General features: G+C 49.2%; 6 protein-coding genes across 6 annotated transcripts; 5 read left to right on the top strand and 1 right to left on the bottom strand.

Annotated features, from left to right (window-relative positions):
- Nucleotides 1-446: 446 nt before the first annotated feature.
- ANOM_002142 (glutamate carboxypeptidase) lies at nucleotides 447-2,777 on the top strand (the record flags this gene model as incomplete). Its single annotated transcript, XM_015547399.1, has 3 exons — nucleotides 447-1,155; nucleotides 1,247-2,493; nucleotides 2,547-2,777. 3 exons carry the CDS (start codon nucleotides 447-449, stop codon nucleotides 2,775-2,777), a joined length of 2,187 nt encoding a protein of 728 aa, XP_015410163.1.
- Nucleotides 2,778-4,915: 2,138 nt separating this feature from the next.
- On the top strand, nucleotides 4,916-6,235 carry ANOM_002143 (aminoglycoside phosphotransferase family protein; the record flags this gene model as incomplete). The annotated part of the gene is made up of 1 exon (XM_015547400.1): nucleotides 4,916-6,235. The coding sequence occupies one exon, from the start codon at nucleotides 4,916-4,918 to the stop codon at nucleotides 6,233-6,235; it is 1,320 nt and encodes a 439-aa protein (XP_015410164.1).
- A 325-nt stretch (nucleotides 6,236-6,560) lies between these two features.
- On the bottom strand, nucleotides 6,561-7,811 carry ANOM_002144 (putative monooxygenase; the record flags this gene model as incomplete). The annotated part of the gene is made up of 1 exon (XM_015547401.1): nucleotides 6,561-7,811. One exon carries the CDS (start codon nucleotides 7,809-7,811, stop codon nucleotides 6,561-6,563), a length of 1,251 nt encoding a protein of 416 aa, XP_015410165.1.
- A 504-nt stretch (nucleotides 7,812-8,315) lies between these two features.
- On the top strand, nucleotides 8,316-9,141 carry ANOM_002145 (uncharacterized protein; the record flags this gene model as incomplete). Its single annotated transcript, XM_015547402.1, has 3 exons — nucleotides 8,316-8,352; nucleotides 8,416-8,526; nucleotides 8,591-9,141. The coding sequence occupies 3 exons, from the start codon at nucleotides 8,316-8,318 to the stop codon at nucleotides 9,139-9,141; spliced, it is 699 nt and encodes a 232-aa protein (XP_015410166.1).
- Nucleotides 9,142-9,988: 847 nt separating this feature from the next.
- On the top strand, nucleotides 9,989-11,454 carry ANOM_002146 (N amino acid transport system protein; the record flags this gene model as incomplete). The annotated part of the gene is made up of 3 exons (XM_015547403.1): nucleotides 9,989-10,139; nucleotides 10,199-11,346; nucleotides 11,398-11,454. The coding sequence occupies 3 exons, from the start codon at nucleotides 9,989-9,991 to the stop codon at nucleotides 11,452-11,454; spliced, it is 1,356 nt and encodes a 451-aa protein (XP_015410167.1).
- Nucleotides 11,455-13,043: 1,589 nt separating this feature from the next.
- On the top strand, nucleotides 13,044-19,581 carry ANOM_002147 (uncharacterized protein; the record flags this gene model as incomplete). The annotated part of the gene is made up of 12 exons (XM_015547404.1): nucleotides 13,044-13,824; nucleotides 13,876-14,364; nucleotides 14,520-14,740; nucleotides 14,830-15,387; nucleotides 15,437-15,563; nucleotides 15,620-16,756; nucleotides 16,809-16,951; nucleotides 17,013-17,179; nucleotides 17,239-17,358; nucleotides 17,409-18,592; nucleotides 18,663-18,757; nucleotides 18,817-19,581. 12 exons carry the CDS (start codon nucleotides 13,044-13,046, stop codon nucleotides 19,579-19,581), a joined length of 5,787 nt encoding a protein of 1,928 aa, XP_015410168.1.
- Between the last annotated feature and the right edge of the window lie 479 nt (nucleotides 19,582-20,060).

Consider the following 20,060-nt stretch of genomic DNA (forward strand, 5'->3'; position numbering starts at 1 on the left):
GAGATTAAGAGCCCGAGGCGGCTCGAATTTTATATGATAAGAACCAATTAAGATGCCTCGGCTTCTTACGAGATTTCTTTGTATGACTAAGCTCACGCTTGTCCATCTTGGGACATTCTTGTTTGGTCATATCGAGAGATTCGCCACAAATCAATACGGAGGGAGCCATCAGGTATACATAGCTAACCCTAGCTTGATATGGTGTCGATAACACATCTTCTCGGTCCTCCGCAAAACACATTCATGCAGGGGGTTTGTCTTGGCGGCAGCAAACAAGGATTCCTCCCTTCAACGGCATGCCATGCATCGTCCAGAGGACTCACCGATATTCCGCCTCAAAGACAATCATCCCTTGCTATAACTTGTCTGAGTCCTTCCTATGAGTACATTATCGTAGCTCCTTGCTAGAGACCCATACTCTACAGCTTCGTAGGTACCGACCAAGTATGACCTCCAGTAAGCCCCTCAAATACCTAGCTACCCTGCTCTGCTCGCTCTCGCCGATATTGGCGCTTTCCCACGACGCAGTGCAGGATCTTCTGCTTAGCGTTCCTCGGGCAGAGAAAATACGGGAGTGGTCTCATTACTACACAAACGCATCACATCTTCCTGGCCAAGGGCTTGAACAGGGTCAGTGGACGAAAGACTTGTGGGAGGGATTTGGCATCGAGACAAACCTCACTACTCACGAAGTGAACCTGACGTATCCCGGCGACCATCGTGTTGCATTACTGGATCTCAGTCGCAAGGATCACTTAGTTCTAGAGGCGCGTCAAATCGAGGATACTGCACCGGGTGCAGGCCAGGGCTTGAAACCATTCATCCCGAGCTTTTTCGCATGGGCAGGTGTTGGCAATGTCACAGCGCAATATATTTTTGCCAACTTTGGATTACGTGAGGACTATGACGATCTGATCAAGGCGCATGTCACCGTCCGGGGTAGGATTGCAGTCGTCAAGACCGTTTTTGGGTCGTCTCTTCTGCGACAACTTCATATGGGAGTCCATCGCCAAGAGCAGATGAAGGCCGCAGAAGAGTATGGTCTCGCTGGATTGATTGTGTACACTGATCCCCAGCTGGACGGTGATATCACTGAAGCCAATGGATATGCGGCGTTTCCGGAAGGTCCAGCTCGTCCATCGAGCATGATCGAACGTGGGGTCATCACCTTTGAAGGCACGTGGGTTCTTTTCTAACTCGCCTACCTAATGGATGGCTCAAACAACTAATTCGGTAGCGTAATCAGGCTCCACATCAATCGTGCCGGCCATGCCCATATCATTTGCTGATGCCATTCCAATTCTTCGGGCTTTGAACGGCTATGGCCCTTCTGCCACAGAGTTTGGTGAGCGATGGCAAGGCGGGGGACTGGGTTATAAAAACGTTCAATATAATGTCGGTCCGTCCCCTAGTAACATCGTGCTGAATATATGTAACAAACCGAACTTTTCCGATGGGCACGTGCACCATGTCATCGGCACCATTCCAGGCAGCACATTCCCAGATGAGGTTATTATGTTGGGAACCCATCGCGATTCCTGGGGCCCCGGGGCTGGTGATGGCTCTAGTGGATCTTCCGCCCTGAATGAAGTAGCCAGGAGCTTTGGCACAGCGTTGACCCAAGGGTGGCAGCCTTCTAGAACAATCATGATAGCCAGCTTCGAGGGACTCGAGTTCAGTTTGCCGGGTACAAAAGATTGGTGGGAACAGAACCAGTGGCTGAACGACAGTGCTTTCGCATACCTGGATGTTGTTTCTGCTGGTGCAGGTAGCAAGTTCCATGTACAAGGAAGCCCTCTTCTTGGGCGGGCAATGCGTTATGGTGCTGGCTTGGTATTGGCTCCCAACACAAAAGCTAAGAACCAAACTATGCTCGACGTGTGGGGCGGAGAAGTGTCATTAGGAACGGGTGGAGACGGGTCAATCCTGCTGGGAACAGCTCTTTTGTCAAGCGTGGACTTTGGATTCTCAGCAGGGGAAGGGGATACTCCATTTCCATATCATTCTCTCTACGATACGGACGAGTGGATGGATCGTTATGGGGATCCGAACCGTGATTATCACCTAACTACAACGAAGATATGGTCCCTTGCGGTCTTTGCTCTTGCCAGCGACGTGTTAATCCCTGTGACGGTCAACGAATACGCCGTTCTCCTGCAAGGCTCTCTGAAATCAGTGAATCTGCCAGGCCTCGATCTCTCCTCTATGGAGAGAGCCATTCGTGATTTGAATCAAGCGACCTTGGCATTTGATGCGTATGCCGACTATCTGGGTAGCCAGATATCAGCTCATCCAGATGAGCCCGAGCTTCTCTGCAAGGCTGGAGAAGTAAACCACAAGTACATCGAGATCGAGCGGCTGTTTGCCGACCCTCACCCTCAACCGGGATCCAGTCATCATCTGATTATCCCCCGAGTACCGTATTACTTTCAATCTAGCGCATTTCCTGCGCTGCAGCAGAGCATCGCTGCGGGTAATTTGTCTGCCGCTGAAGTAAGTCACTTTTGTTATTGTGTTTGTCTATACTAATCAATGTGATTTACCAGACGTACCGAGACATAATAGTCGGGCGTATTCAGGAAGTGGTTGCGTTGCTGACCTTAGATTGCCCTAGTATGACTGTCGTGCCGACACGAAAGACAGTCGCCCTGGGTAGCTGCATGTCGCATATTGAACTTCTGTTAGGTGGTCACCGCTGTGGAAGTCAGACAAAAGACAGCACTAAATCTAACAGTGCCAGGGAAATGATTGATGGTCTCCAAATGTTGCTCAGTTGAGTTTAGTACCCTGTGAGAATCACATTTCAGCGCAGTGTCTCATCGGGCGGTATAATTTCAATAGAGGATACATGATGCAATGAAGCCCAGAAGAATTCTAAGGATTAAGGCTCCAATGAAAATCAACGTTAAATCAAGACCTTGCCTCAGGCTTGCCTGGCTAGCAATCTGCTTAATGCATGCTCTATGTGTGAAAACAAAGCAAAGACGGAGCCCAAGCGGTTTGGATGCGATTCTCGTTGAATTTTCATTCACCTAGTAGGATACCTTATCAATAGGTGTCTATAGGGATGTCAGAAAATTGTAGGCAGTTGGGGCTTGAAGGCCCCATGCTTCTCCGAAGTACATACATCCCTCTTGAAGGTGGTATGTATGCTACGTAGCCTCAACTAAGAGTCTAGTGAGGATCAAACACTCCCTACTGTAGTGAAGATACCCTTTTCGTAGAGTAAACAGTAGCTGCTACATTAAAATATCATGCTTTTGCTGACTGGCGGGGTGAAATTGGCTTAGGTCAGATTATAGTCTGGCATACGGGCGAATGAAGCATGCTAGACCCTGTCTGGTTCAATCGAGGTCAAAGCACCCGAGTGGGCAATAACCCTGCAGATGAGCGGATACCATACCCAAGTTTTGTGTATTTTTGCTTTTTCTTTTTTCCCTCTCAATGCCCACTGGTGACATCTCCTCTCTGCTGGATGGAGCTGTCGCATGCATAGGAACCCCGATCTGGAAAGGGATCACCGGCCTAGAACAAGGGTGCTTTATGGTATCTTCATCCGCAGAACTGCCTTCTCCACCTTCCCCTCACTTGTCATACTTGCACAGCCTTGTTGGAATGCACCTGAACCTATAATACCTGGCTACCCTGCTTGCGTTTATTGGGTAACAGATCTGACTACAAGATAGTGGCTGTCGGGGCATGGACCTCGACGACAGGTCCATCAACGGCTACGATGTGATGAACGACACAGTATACGCGTGCCTCCAAGACCAGGTTGCCAACACTTAAATACTATTGGCCTCGTAGTGTCAGTGGGCAAAAGCAAATTGTCTTACAGGGAGGAGGGGCTTACATTTGGGTGATTGTCTATATTAAACCCGCCCCAAGGCTTCAGACACATCAAAATCTCACTCTCACTTCAAGCTTGTGCTACAGCTAAATTCACCCGCGGCCACCATGGGCAAAAGGCACTTCAAAAATTGGCTGGAGACATTCACAATCAATCCAGCCGATTTCCCTGATCATGAATGGACTTTATACAACGATACAGGCGAGCATATTCGTCTGGACTATCAAGGAGTAAGTTCGCCGCCCCTGTTAGTAGGGTTTGGAATCGGGTGATTGGTGTGAGAGGCATAGAGGTAATGTTAAAATCAGCGCAATACTGCCGAGGGCCAGTTCATTCATCGCCTCGCGGTTCAGAAGACCGGAAGCCAGAGGAGCAGCATTACGACTTCGAGGAAGCCAAATGAGATAATTGCCCGAGTGGACGCGAACGCCACTGCCACGTGGGCTCAAATCAAGCAAGGCCTTATTGAGAGTTATGAAAACGGTGGCAAGGAACTTCAAGGCGTCGTGGGTGGCGTGTGGAATCTGAAGTAAAGAGCGCACTTCGCAAAGATGCACAGAGTGCATCCAACTACCATGAAATAATGTGTATGTTCTAACTATTTCATGGAACGTATCGCATTATAGAAGGTGCCCCTTCAACTTTTAGTTCTACTTCGACATGTCCTTTTGTTATCGTTATTTTCCTTCTTTCTCAGCTTGCACTCGTTACCTATCCAGGTGTTGTGTCAAGTATAGACGGAGTACACTACTAGTACATACTACTAGCCAAGCGAACACTAAGGTATCAATTAGCATTGTAGTTACCCTGGCGTAAATCCGTAACAAACACAGTTGGAGCCAGGTACATCCTTACCCCATGCTAGATCGGTAAACTAATTGATTACTCTAAGCAATCCATGTAAAGACTCTTACAGCCTCTTTGACTACTAGTTACCGATCTGAGTAACATGATGACTAAGATCTGACTCATTCAGCATGTTCGCCGCATGCGAACATCCTTCTGCAACTCTTTGTCTTCCACAGACGTGGACTGTGCGATATATCAGTTCTGATCTAAAGGAAAATGGCGTTTTCGCATCTCTCTAAACCGTGTCTAGAATGGCACACAACCTTCGCCGGATCCTCGCCAGTTTGGCCCTCGGAACCAGCAGTCTCCACTATTCTCTCGATTGCCTCGGAAGTATTGTCCAAGCGTCTGCAAGTGGAGGATGTGACCTTCTTTGCCCAAGGGTCATTCAACAAGAATTATGAGATTGTGGTCCCAAATCAAAAGCAGAAATTCCTTTTTCGCGTCACCCTTCCAGTCGACCCCTTCTTCAAAACAGAGAGTGAAGTTGCTACCCTGGCTTTCCTACGCCAAAAGACTAGCATTCCGGTGCCTGAAGTCGTGGCATGGAGCTCGACATCAGAGAATGCCCTCGGTTATGAATGGATTCTCTTGAAGAAGGTGGAAGGTGTCCCACTCGAGCAAAGGTGGCGTGCAATATCTATGGAAACGAAAGTCCAAATCTCCAAACAATTAGCAGCATACGCCGCTGAGCTACGAGCTGTACCCTTTGACAACGTCGGGAGTCTTTTTTTCGAGGGCACGAACGCCCGTTCTTCAAGAAGCGGCACTACTGAAGACACTGGCCAGATCAAGCTCATGTCCGATTATCTCGGAAAAGGGGTAGAAGTCGGGCCGATGGTTTTGCCATTCTTCTTCTTCAAACGACGACTCTATATCCATTCCCACCGTGGGCCATTCGCCAGTTCTCACCAGTATCTAACCGCAAAGGTGCAAATGCAGACCGCTTGGATCAAGAGTGGGGTTGAGATCGCACAATCTGATGCTAGCGACATTGACTCGGACTGTGACGAGGATCTCCTGGAGGAGGCACCCGAGATGCTAGAAGTATGCGAGTCAGCCCAGGATTTGATTACACGTTTCTTTCCCCCGACGGACCGCGACACAGGCCATACACTCTATCATCACGATCTCAATCAAAACAATGTCATCCTGGATCCAATCAGCCATGACATTGTTGCTGTCATTGATTGGGAAATGACCTGCGTGCTCCCTCAGTGGGCAGCCTTCTACTACCCCAAGATGTTTCTCGATGTGGACCCAGTGACTGAGGAGGAGCCGCCCGTACCGGTGGACTATAATGATGAAAACGACTATACTATCATCCGTCGGGACAGATGGGACGCACGCATCCTTAGGAGGGCTTTTGATACCTGCATTGAGACCTTGTGCAAAGACAACGACAGCACATTGAGCCCTGGCTTTGAAGAGAAGAGAACACTTGAAGATGCCATAGAAGATCTGACAGATAACTGGAGAGGCGCACGAGCAAAGCTGAAAGACCTACAAGGTCAAACTGTGATAGGAGGTACTTGAGTTGTTATCTTAAGGCTAGGTGTACAAGGAATTCCTTTTTAAAGTGAAATGGAGGGGAGGAGGAAATTGACTGGAAAGAAGCCGAACTGGGACTGTAAGGATCTTTTTCACAAGTTGAATAGCTATAATCTGCAATTTGATTCCTCGCTATATATTACGATGAGTTGACGAAATCCTTAGAGCATTGTTATCCCCACTATCTGGGTAAAGCAACTAAAGACTGTATACACTAATGTGCTGCAAGGTTAGAAATAAAACAGAAAGTTGCACTTTGCTTCGAAAAAAAGAAGCAACATTAGAAGAGACCCGAACCTGCAACGCAAGACTAAATCTGATCCATGCGATTGTACTCCGGCAACGCCCAGCTTGCATCCTCACGGAGGATCCATTGACTGACGATATCCAATCGTAGGAAAGCAGCTACCCATAGGAGAAGGTGTACCATGGCAATCCCCCATGATGAAGATGGGGTGTAGTCCCAGAATGTCGAGCCTTTTTCGATCCCCTTCTGAATTTGGAACATAAAAGGTCGATACGTGTCGTCATATGCCTTGAGAGCGAGAAGAAGACGATCCTTTGACTCGAGCTCCACTTCAGAAAAGTTGCTGATCTCTCCCGCGAGGATATAAGCCCCCACTAAGCCTGAGGTCGTTCCCATGCCGGTGGTCGCTGATGGACAATACGCCGCATCTCCGACTAGGACGACTCTGCCGGCAGACCATGAGTCCATTCTGACCACTCCCAGACGCTCGCAGTAGAAATCATCCGCGCTCTGAAGTTCCTTCAAAATCCGGTCTGTCTGCCATCCTGCTCCCCGAAAGATCTCCGCCAAGCCATCCTTTTCCTCCTCAATGTTTCGGCGTGCCTTATCCAGTCGATCTGATTCGGTTTTGCACGCGAGGTATACCTGAACCGAATGTGGGCTATGTCTCCGGGTGAAGATAAAGCGCCGCTCGGGAGCGATATATACAGCCGCGTTGTATTCCTCCCCAGGTTGAATCTCCCGTGGGACAGTGAAATATCCTATGTGAACCCCCAGTGGGTGAAACGGGTCTGGTGCGGATCCGATGATCATCTTGCGTGTGCGCGAGCCTTGCCCATCGGCACCCACCAATAGATCAAACTGGCCGTGGCTGCCGTCAGAAAATTGTACGTCGACATGACTTTCCCGCTGCGTGAAGCTCTCGACCGTTGTTCCGAAGATAAACGTTGCGCGGTCCTTGGTGGCGTCGTATAATAGCCGACAGAGATCGCCTCGCATAATCTCATAGTCAGTGGTGAAGCTCTGCATGCCCAACCCGGATCTATTGGCGGCGAAGTATGCCTTGCGTTTGCCAGTATGATCTACAATTGCCAGACCCTGTTCCCGAATGGACTTGGCGCGAAATTGTTGCTCGAGGCCCATCCGTCGCAAGACTGTGATCCCTGGTTCCCGGAGGTCAACCTGCAGGCCGGTGGCACGCAAGGTCGAATACCTTTCGATGACCGTGACATGGTGGCCCATATTTGACAGCCAAAAGGCAAGGGCATTGCCGGTAATTCCTGCGCCGCAGATGAGAACTTTCAGTCCGGCCATGGCTTCAGCTTCAGCTTCTGTTCTTGTTTCTCACTTTGTCTCTTGGTGAATGCTGGGTGAGGATTGGACATGCAATCTGACTTGACATTGTTTATATGCATTCGCAGTACATCTATAGACATCTCGGGGTTTGACAGGAAAGGAAATTGCCGTAGTTATTCCCGAGGGGTAAGTCCGACTGTCTTTCGATACACATCAAAGACGAGTATGAGAATAGCACCTGGTATATCCTCAAGCCGAGAAGGCAACAGTCCATCATCTAAGCTGAGATTACTGCTTGAGGAGCTGGGTGCCATGGATTGAATGCAACACCGCCCGATTCGGACATCCCAACAAACATGACAAACATCATGGGGTTTCTCGTATATCGAGTTCCAACGACGTGTCGGAAGGTTTTTGGTATCTATCGCATTCATTGTTCTTGCCTCGGTGAGTATTGGCGGGGAGAGGCAGAATTGTACCATACTAGAATATAGATATTGGATTGGGGAACCGACAGAGCAGATGTCACATTCACCTTCTGCACGGAAGAGCTTCGAAGGTATACATATCCCTTTTTGGATGCCATGTGTGATTAAGACATGTGTCTAACTTAGTATCTTAGCGACCGCGCAGGAGCTCGCTCTCAAACCGGAGCTGCTGCAGGGCATGAGCCTTTGGAGTCTTAGTGATGAGCTCCCAAACTATTATCCACTAGTTCACCCCATTATTCAAGGTATCTTCTTGACCTACCGACGCAAGACATGCATACGTTCAGCCTGTTGAATCCAGCCCCACAGGTCACCATGTCCTCGCCCAAGGCCCGTTCTCTCTTAAACGGATGTACCTCGTGGTCTCCATCCTCCAACGGATCAATACAGCTGCTCCGCCTGACATTCCAACCCAATGCCAAGCCCTGTTTGTAAGCCCGACGTTTGAATTAGCATGGACGGTGCAGAGTATCGCCCGAATGATGGCGTCCGCAATGCCATCGGTGAAAGTCTACTGCTGTCCTAGAGGGTTCCATGATGCCCATGACAAGATTGCCGAGCTCCAAGGGTCGGAGATGGGGCGGGTCCCTGATATAGTCATAGGGACACCTGGTCGGATATGGGAGTGTATTACACGTGGATGGTTGAAGACTGACGCAGTCACAATGCTCATCTTCGAGGGGATGGATGATATTTTGGATAGAGGGTATGATGACTCTGTTCTACTGGAGATCTTTCAGAGGGTCGCACACGACAACACGCAAGTTGTGGTGCAATCCGATAGCTTGCACATGTGGAGAAGGATTTGGAAGCTAGTGAGCGATTTTATGCCCTCCCCCGTGCGGGTATGGGATATTTAGGGCTGTCATTAAAACTACCTTAATCCTTTTTGTGAGATTCTTACTCCATACTCCATATGTGCTCCTAAATCCCAGGGATACGTTGATCGATTCGTCGCCCCTGTTGCAGGATTCCGGCCAGGGGAAATAGTATGGCCCGGCCCGAGGTTAAGATTTTTTCCCTAGTCGCAATCCTTAGTATTTAGCCGCAAGGGCATTAACCAATCAGAGCGCGAACCGAACTTCAACGTCACATAAAGTAACTAATAAAATAATGTAAGACTTTTGTGGCGCTGCGGATACACACAATCCATGTAAGCCAAGGCGAACCTAGCAATATGAATAATTTGTTTGTAAATTCGAGTCCGTCAAGCTCAGGTGGTTGAAATACAAGGAAGGGAATACTGCACTGCTCTACGGAGAGCCGCACAACATAGACCCATGAAGATTGAAGCTTTGTAAACGCCGAATCGCGTTGATAACCTCATGTCGATCCCCGACAGAATTTTCTTGGACATTTTCCGAAAGTAACCACTAGGGAAATCCGGATACCACTCGGTTTCCCGATTCTTTGTCATTGGCTGATGGGTGTCGCTGAGTCATTCCATTTTCAGGCACTGGCCAATGGGATTGGATTGAATCCCTGCAGACCGCATGCGGAATGTACTCCGATTTCAACCTTACCAACAGTGGTAATCTATGACCAGGTACCCCAGATTGAAAAAAAAACAAAAATGACTCAAAAAAAAGTGAAGAGATTGGTTACATTGCATTTATCATTGCTCATTAAACGTCCAATGTTACGATTTACGTGTGGCATCCTTCCCCGTTTCCCTCTCAGAACAGGCTCCCAACAGCTCTCCTCACTATGAGCTGCCCGAGAGAAATAGTAGACGCCAGTCAAGGCAATGGCGGTGGTGTGGGCAAGATGGACACCCCCAAACCCAATGGTTGGTCTCCAGATAGCAAGGTGCTGCCCGACGCGCTGGACGACGGCGAGCAGCAGATCATCGAGGCCGGTGAGGCCAAATACCATCGTCTGGGCTGGAAACGCCTCACGATCATGCTGATTATCGAGCTATCGGTCTGGGAGCGCTCTCAATTCCGTCCGCCTTTGCAGCCTTGGGAATGGTTGCAGGGGTCATCTGTTGTGTGGGTATTGGGCTAATTGCCATCTATACATCCTGGATCATCGGAAAGGTGAAACTCGCCTTTCCTGGCGTCCGACACTATGGCGACGCCGGTGGTCTCTTAATGGGCCGTGTGGGCAATGAACTGTTCACCTTCATGTTGATCCTGCAGCTTGTCTTCCTCACTGGGTCAAATTGCCTAACGGGTACGATTGCATGGCGCCATATCACGGATAGCAACAATGTCTGCTCCGTGGTCTTCAGCATTGTTTCTGCCGTGATTCTTCTGTTACTATCCATCCCGTCATCCTTTGCCGACATGGCTTGGCTGGGCTACATTGATTTTGTATCGATCGTGGCCGCTATTGGCATCACAATCATAGCCACCGGTATCCAAGGCACTCAGTCGGGACTCTCCAAGGTCGACTGGTCGGCCCTTCCACAGGGTGATCCAAGCTTCTCGGATGCCTTTATTGCCATTAGCAACATTGTGTTTGCGTACACGTTCGCCAGCTGCTTGTTCTCCTTCATGGACGAGATGCACACCCCGAAGGACTTCACCAAATCGATCTGGACCCTTGGTATCCTGCAGATCGTAATCTATACCGTCACCGGAGCGACCATCTACGCCTTTGTCGGCCAAGAGGTCCAATCGCCTGCGCTCCTCTCCGCTGGCTCCCTCGTGAGCAAGGTTGCCTTTGGCATAGCGCTCCCGGTGATCTTCATTTCCGGCGCGATCGGAACGATTGTCGCAGGGCGTTTGATCCACGGCCGTATCTACGAAAACAGTGTGACCCGTTATGTTAATACAACCAAGGGCTGGATTACCTGGTTGGCTCTCATCACGGTCCTCACGATCCTGGCCTGGGTGATTGCAGAGGCGGTTCCATTCTTCGACGATCTACTCTCGATCACGTCGGCGTTGTTCACATCGGGGTTCTCGTTCTATCTACCCCCGGTGATGTGGTTCTTCCTCCTTCGCAAGGGCAGCTGGTGCTCGCGGGAAAACCTTCCCCTCAGCATTGTGAACCTCTTTGTGTTCATCTTCGGTCTCGTCGTGTTGGTCGGCGGCCTTTATTCCAGTATCCAGGATATAGTAAGTTTCCTTCCCTGTGTCGGATGGATGTGTGCTGACAGATCTTCCCAGAGAAACAATTATCGCACTGGCAATGTCCACAGTCCATTCACCTGTGGTGCGGTCTAGAGCCTTTTTCACTACCAAAATCTCTTTATTCATCCAAGACCCATGACCCATTTCTCAACGGACAGCTGAACAGCAAGCAATGTATGCGCAGACACACCTCTAGACACTTAATGTACATAGACCGCCATGATTAGCATATATGCGACAGCCTTTCAATAGTAATTATATTGGCACTATCATATGCAGAATTCTAGGTACGCGTGAGGGGGAAGGAAGAAGGCGTAACTATAGCCTAACCACATGGAAACAGTGCAAACAAAGTGGACTATGCCTCAGGGCCGCACACCTAATTGCCAGAGATGCCATGGCAAGCCCTATTCGCCGACAGAATCTCCAAGTTCTATTGACCCCAATGCTCACTTTGTGATCCACAGTATCAGTGATTCAACAGAAACAATTCACTACACGGATACAGAGTTTTGGACTGACTCTACAGGAGGGGTACTGCATTGTGCAAGTGGTAATAGTACTCGTGCAGGGCCTTTTTGTGTTCGCGCTAATGCTTGTGGAAACTTGAGACGGAGAAATGGAATCCGTCCGCGTGTGGCGCTGGCATGGGCTGCGTAAAAAGTCTTGGGCAAAATCAGAATTCGGTTTCACTCATTTGAACTGGTTTAAAACCAGAGATCGCCGGGTTGGAGATTAGCTTCAAGTTAGTCGCATCGAAAGACGGTGTGGATATATATTAAGTAGTACCTAGAGCTCGGGTTCGAGATCTAGGAACAACGCTTCGGATCTATGTAGAGTTTAGTTAGTTTAATCCAGGCCTGTGCGAAATCTATCTTACTAGATTGAAATACATAAAGTATTACTTAGTTACTGTTGACCTTAAGATATAGATTTAGACTATAGTCGCCCGGTGATGCGTGGCAACAGTGGTTTTGGCAGTTGCACACACGGTACTCTACCACAGTAGTAAGATGATGGATCCACTACTCAACCAGAGAGAGGATGGCTTAGTGTCGATCGACCCCACCATTCGACTCTCCTTGCCGAAGCCCATCGCCTGGAAGATTTCTCCGCAGAACTCGCATTAGTGTGGTGATTTGGTTAGATCGCTTAATAGTTTAGTGTTTCGCCATCTCACCGATAATCTCCCTGCTGTAGGAATGATTGGTGCCTCCCCGGAACATCGCGGCGACGCCGACGAATGCAATCCTAATTGATCGATAGATCGACGTAGATGGGCCACTGCCAGATCTCTCGCGTGGCCTCGGAGGAGCAAAGGAGGTCAAAGCCCGAACGTGGCTGGCGTGATGGAATCTGAGTTCCTGACGTGGTGACCGTGAGAGATGCAGGTCGGGCCAACATTCGATGTACGGGGTGGGTCGTGGCCCAACTTCCATAATCGTGTATATAGTAATCGTCGGAGATTCGTCCAGCTGGGATCCGCGACGCGACTCTCCATCAGTCGATGAGGATGAGAGGCAGCCCGGTCAATGAGACATAAGAGGCGTCAATCACATAAATTTTACTTTTTTCTCTTTCGTTCCAACTGGGAAGAAGAGCGGGCTGTCTGGTGATTAAGAATACTGGAGATCCCATTGTCATTCTAACCAGAAACGGATTTCGAATAAATCAAAGTCACCATGTCTGATCTCGCGCCAGGGAGGCTGGAGCTCCCCGAAGGCGAGATTGAGCAAGAAGTGGAGGACATCGCGTTCGAGCCTCTAAGCAACCACTTCGAATCGATCATCCGAAACGCGCAGGTGAGGTTCCGCGACAATCCCGAAGCTGAAGCACCCACGGATGTTCCTGGTCTTGTCTACGGGGACTCTGAGAGCGATGAAGAACAGTCCACGGCTTGGGGACGGATGGCCAAGAATGTCCTGTCCACCGACTCTGGGCCAGGGTCCCTGGGCGAGATAATTGTCGGCGGCGCAGTCGTCAAGAATGTCGCTTTAGTCGTCCCTGAGAACAGGGAGGGTGGCTTTGGGGATCTGCCCGTTTTGCCCATCACGGCGGTCGGGCAGGAGACGACCGAGCTTCTGGCCGTTGTTGGTCGAGATCCAGAGGAAGGCGGGGCTATGAGTATTCCGGTTTTGCTTATGCCGGATGAAGAGGAGGATCAGGAGGAGCCGAGGAGGGACAGCGCTAGTGATAACATCTCGCGACTTGCAGCTGCTTCTGTTCTTGCAAATATGGGTAAGACGGCCGCTAAACGGAAGACACAGGCCCCTGTGAAGGAGGGGTTGAAGAAGGAAGGCGATGGCACAGCGACTGAGAAGGAGGGTGAGAAGAAAGAGAAGGAAGACAAGGGAGAGAAAGGCAAAGTTGCAAAGACTGAGATGGATAGATACGTACTTTCGGGGGATATTGAGAATCTTTTTGGCATTAAAGGGTTGAAAGGGAAGCTTTACAAGTACAAAGGTAAGGGTTCCAGATGCCACAACACTAGGCTCAACCCTCACTCTCGTTCAGGTCCCGAAACCAAGGAGGATAAGAAGAAAAAGAAAAACAAGAAAGAAGGCGACAAAAAAGGCAAGGAGGAAGGGGAGGATCAATCAAATGAGAGCGATGAGGAAGAAGCTGGGCCCAAGGCCCGAGCTGAAGGTAAGGACACTCTGGAGATCACGGCTGACAGTGACAAGACCGGAAAGAAAGACGAAAAAGAGAGCAAGGAGGACAAGAAGGACAAGGCAGGCAAGAAAGATAAAGAGAAAAAGGAACCGGCTCGCGAGAAGGTAAAGATTAACCCACAAAGCTTGGCTTTGCTAGGTAAGCCGTTGGGGACGCTCCTCCCATTCCTCGAGAGTGAAGAGATTAAAAGTCTACCGATTGAGAATCTCGAGTTCACGTACTGTGAAGAGAAAAGCGGCCACTTTTTCCCACCTGGCCTGCGACTGGAGGTTGATGTGTCGCTGAAAGGTAGCCTACAATGGGTGACAGATGCATTGCAGAAGATGTTTGGTGAGAAAAGGACGCCCAAAAAATCCATCTTAGTGCAGAACTTGGGAAGACTAGGGACTGGTCTAAGCGGCCTAAGGTGGAAAACTTTGTCTTGCGAGGTTATTTCGATGATTTTGGATGCCAAACCTGAGACATTCTGCAATTTAAAACCCTAGGTCTGGAGCTTACAGCGACAAAAGCGGCGAGTAAGGAATCCAAGGGACAGAAAACAGGAAAGGATGGCAATAACACGGACAAGAACAATGAGGATGACAAGGCTACCGAGGAAAAGCCGACCGATGAGCAAACGAAAATGAAGGATGATGAGCCTAAGTCTGAAGTCACGATAAAGAAGGCGTCGACGGTCCAGGTCGAACCTGCAGCTACGGATAGTCTGGTAAGGACATTTCTCAGTCTACCTTCGGTTGGAATCACAGTAACTAAGCCCCGTCCGCCACAGCAAGATGATGCAGATGCCGAAAAAAGGAAGAGGATTCTTCCAAGACGAGCCCATCCAAAGATGACAAGAAAGACAACAAGGACCAGAAGGACAAAGTGAAAAAGTCCTATAACTATGGTTTTGGGTTCTTCGGAACTGTGTCGTTCATCAAAATGCCTCATGCCAACGCACCATTAGACTTACATATTAGGATTGGTAGAGACTTTGAGGTCGAGAAGGATGAAAAAAAAGACAAGAAAGAAGAAAAGAAAGAGGACGGGGGTGGCGGGGAGGAGAAGAAGAAGAAGAAGAAGAAGGAGAATGACTCTAAGAAAGAGGTTGATACGGTGGAGACAACAGGAAAATCAGGCAGTGACACCAATAAAGCAAACGAAGACTCCGTGCCGGTTGCTAAGGAAGTTCTCTCTGCGGACAGCACAGAAGATGCTGGTGGAGAGGAGTCCTTGGAGAAACCAACAGAGGGAGAGAGTAAGCCACAGAAGCCCGAAGAGAAGAAGCACTCGGATGGTAGGCATAAGAGAGTGTGGAGCGTGGTCATTTATTGTGACGAGTGGAAAGATATATACGGTGTCAAAAATGTCTCAGTAGGTAGAACGCCATTTCGATTGGGATCTGCCGTACTAACCGTTGTAGCTGAAAAAAGCCGAGCTGAGGTGGTCGTTCGAGCAAGGGAATTTTGGGAAAACAATGGCATTTGACTTATCTGCCGAGGCGAAGCTCGGCGCGGGGAGTTTCAAGGCCAAGGGCAAGTTCTCCAAGTGTAAGTGGCCCATGGCTTTTCCCAGCTTCATAATATATGTCTAACAACCGAGACAGTAGAAAACTTTGTGGATGCTGAAGTGGGTGATCTCTCACTCACTGACTTCAAGAAGATACATGCCCAGATCCTGGGCCAAGAGGTGCCAGAGGAAAAGAAAAAAGAAGATAAAGAAAAGACTGCACAAGAGGTCAAGGATGATGCAAAGAGAAAGGAAGAAGAGAAGAAGGATGAAACGGAAGAGGCTAAGGGCAACGAGATCACCTTTAAAAAGATCCACCTCAACCTATCTCATAACGTCATCGAAAAAGAGCACACCTGGAAAGGATCCCTTTTATTGGCGGGCCACGTCACTTTCAATGGGAAAGCTAGTGCGCACGCTCTACTTGAGCTCAGCCGCGATGGGTTGACTATTTCAGGAGCCCTGACTGACTACCAGATTCCTGACACCCCTGTCACCATTCAGCAGGCACGGATGCACATTTTCATAGGGTTTAAGCACGGCAAAAAGAACAAGAAGCTTGGAGAGGACAAGTTAAATGACGAGAAATCAATCAGCGAGGCCCCCAGTACAGCGAGGAAAGGCGGTAATCCCGACCAGGGTGAAGGAACGTCAATTACCAAAGCTGGGGTAGACTCCAAGGCGGATGAGGATGCGAAGAAGGGCGTTAAAGAGTCCGATGAGAAGGGGACGAAGAAGAAGGCAAAACGAGAGAGTGAATTTGCAATTCTCGGCGTTGTTAAAATCAATGAAGTGACAGTATCTGTCGGCCTTTATATCGCACGGAAGAATGACAAGGCGAAGCGTGACTGGCTTGCCTTTGGCAGTGTCGGAAATCTTACATTATCACAATTAGTACCGGAGCTCAAGGACTCACCGTTGAACCTACACCTAGACAATATTGCGCTTATTGCATCGTCAGAGGACAGGGAGATAAAAGAAGACGACGACGGGAAAGAAGACAAGAAAGAAGAAGGACGCAAGGATGGAAAGCAAACAGAAAGGGATAACAAGATAGTCGACGTGCAACCAAAGGATAAGAAGAGCAACGGAAAGACTGACAAGACTGACAAGACTGATAAAAAGGCAGATGCGGAGGAAAAGAAGGACAAGAAGGATGATGAGGACAACGAACATCCTGAACATGCAGGTGTTCTCGAGACCGTCGAGTCCTACAAGTACCCTATCCGGAAAGGTAAGCCATAGCATCGTCTTCCTTCAAAGGTCTGACGTGGCTGACTGAAAAGGTGTACAACTATGTGCGACCATCCGGAGCTTTGAGGCCCTGGAACAGCTCAACAAAAATAAGCCAATTGATGGCCTGATTTTGATCATTGCCTTTACACCAGAAGGCCTTGAAATCAGCATTGACCTGCCCAAGACGCTACAGGTGAGAGGGGTACCACGCGGATGTGTGATAGCAATAATCTTCCCTGACGATGAATACATAGGTCCCACTGGATCCGCACGCCATACTTGGGGATTTTGGCGCCACAATTCTTGCGACTGAAGGAGAACTTGAACTGTCTACCACATTAACCCTGTTGTTTGATGACCAAAGGCCTATCAGAGTTACCGGCAAAATAAAAGCATCAGCGTTAGGCGCGGGTGGCGAGCTGTAGGTTCTTTCACTGGGCAACAAGGTCCAGAGACGTTCTGGCACTGACATACCAACAGGTATATGAATAAGAATGACAAATGGATCAATCCATTCCGGGTGAACGAGAAGGTGGTGATATCGCAATTAGGTGTCGGCATTGGAATCAAATATGCCACAGTGTGGGTTATAGGGCCCGAGTAAGTCATCAGGTGAAAACTCCGGGATTGTTCGTCCTAACAGGAATCAGTACACTGTCTATTCGCGGGGCAATTGACGTTGGAAAAGACTTCCATGCCGGTATGGTCCTTAGTGGCGGGTTGAAAAAAGAGCAGGTCATCTGCATCGACATATCTGAAATCAACATATCGAGGATTGTTCAACTGGCTGGAGAGATGACGGACATCGTGTCGCTACAAAGTCTGAACGGAGGAGAGGACTTCCTCATTTTCCGTCAGGTCAAATTCTACATGTCCACTGGGGGCGTGGCCCTTGGGACCCGCTATGAAAGGGGAATACATGTCATGGGCAAGGTGGAGTTTTTCGGCAAGAACGGTGGGTTTGATGGTCAAATCCACGAGGATGGAGTTATGATAAAGGGGGCCATCGATAATTTCAACATCGGTGGCCTTAAAGTTCAATCAGCCAGGACCGAGGGCGAACGGGCAACGCTGGATATCGAAATGACAGGCGACAAACAAAAAGTCCTGATAGACGGGGCAATCCATTTTGATGACTTCAAACTGAGTATCTTGATTGATGCGTATCTGGCGGAGAAACGCCTAGAGGCCGATGTCTCGATCCAGTTTACCGAGCATATACTCCTCCATCTGAAGGCGAACACGATCGTTCCTGACTCTCAATCCTTGGACGGACTGGTTCTGAACTTCGAGGCGGAGATCCGGCCCGAGGTAATCGGAGCGATCTTTGAAGCAATCGACCAGGCCATTGCTACCCTTGGCAAGATGGCATCGGAAAAGCTTGAGAATGCCGAGAAAGAGCTCCAGAAACAGATTGATCAGAAGGATTCTGAGCTCAACACAATGGAGACGGATCTGCAACGTTTGAAGGAAGACGTGGAAAAGGAGGTACGGGAGCGGAAGGCGAAGATCGACGAAGATAGTCAGCAGAGGAAGAAGTTACAACAGAAGCTCAAAAAGCTGCAGCTCGCCGTCGAACAAGCTGAGGAAGAGCAGAACAATAACAAGAGCGAGATCAAGAAGTTAAAAGCTCAGAAAGAAAAGACGGAGCGCGAATTCGATGACAAGATACGTGACAAAAGACTTGAATACCAGCGCGAGGAAGAAGCAGAGCGTGTGAAACAAAAAGAATGGGAAATGGAAAGGCAGAGACTAGAAAAAGAAAAAGAAGCGTCTTTCGGTGATGCATTGAGAAGTAAAGAGGCGGCCGATGCCAACTGGGCATCGTGGGAGGGTAAGTTAATTTACCCTTCATTTCACGATGCGTATAATCCCGAGAAGTACTCACCATTGTCTGTCCACAGCGAAGGAGAAGCGCAAGTGGGAGGAGGTCACGAAATGCGAAGCCGAAGCGTCGAAGGCATGGAAGAAGTGGAAGTGGGGTGAAACCACATACTGGGTAAGACAGGGCGCCTTGGTACTCAGTAGCCACAAATTGCTAATCAACCTGCCTCTTAGAATGGGCGAGCCGCGAAAGAAAAGGTCGACCTGGAGTGGATTCACGCCAAAAAGGCTGCCGAAGCTGAGATCCTTCATGCAGCAGAGTGGATCTTCAGCGATAAGTTATGGATTGATATTGAGAAAGGTCTCACCGAAGCAACAGGGCAGATTGAGAAACACGCCAGAGCCCTACACCATATCATGAATGGCCAGCTTTACACGGCCATCGGGGTACTGGAAACGGATAAGAGAGAGACACTCAACAGGGAGATTGCGGCCATCCAAAATCTCGAAGAAATAAGCAAAGAAATAGAGGGGAAGCTCCGGCGAGCCCGCCAGGAGCTCGAAAAGAACAAAGGCCGGATCACCAAGGAGGAGAAGAAGTTACAAAAGGAGATTGAGGAGCTTCGAGGCGAGCTCAAAACGAGGCCTTTCGAGGATGCATACAAGGCTAAGCTCCAAGACCATGAAAGTGTCACGGCTCAGATCCAGAACATTAAGGAAAAGCTTCAAGAGGTCCGAACAGGCATCGACAAAACCACGAAATTGGCGCGAGCATATGTTCACGTTCTGGAGCAGGGCACCCCCACTGTGAAACGCATTGTTGTAACTGGTTCTACCGAGGTATTTGCGAAGAAGAAGCCACTGACTTTCAAAGTTGAAGCTCGATGGAATAATAAACCGGTGTACATTGAGGCGCAATGGGCACCCGGAAGGAGTGCTATCGATCTGTACGAACAAATTGGCTCGAAAATAGTCAAGGCCGCAGGCGAGCAATCTTGAAGCGGTGGTTGCTCATGATCGCTGGAGATAATAGACTTGACTAGCAAGAGGGAAGCAACTACATTCGTCGACTAGTGAGGGTTGAAGCTTTGCCTTTAGTCTACAATGTTGCTATTCATTGGTATACCTCGTAGCCATAATCAATAGTCCCGAAATAACTGCCCATTCGGGGCCGTCGCATACTTTCTTCAGCACCACATATCAGGCGTTGTCTCGCGTAATGCCACTGTAGCCCTGAACAGCTCAGCGTCCATCTCATGCAGGCTGACATCAGTTCGTAGCCGCCTCCATACCCTCGCTAGCATTTTGGGCTCCAGTGGGGGGTCATGGCCCCCTCCACACAAATCGGGGAAAGACCTGCAGCGGAGAATGGCAGACTTCAGCTAAGCCTGCAAAGTCGGTGAGCAGCGATCCTCTCTGGATCTGGTTGGAAAGGACTGGTGCAGTCATTGCCCCTCCTTCGTTCGACCCCGAGCGTT

Source organism: Aspergillus nomiae (assembly GCF_001204775.2).
Source record: "Aspergillus nomiae NRRL 13137 chromosome Unknown contig00035, whole genome shotgun sequence".
In the NCBI taxonomy this organism is placed as follows: Eukaryota; Fungi; Ascomycota; class Eurotiomycetes; order Eurotiales; family Aspergillaceae; genus Aspergillus; species Aspergillus nomiae.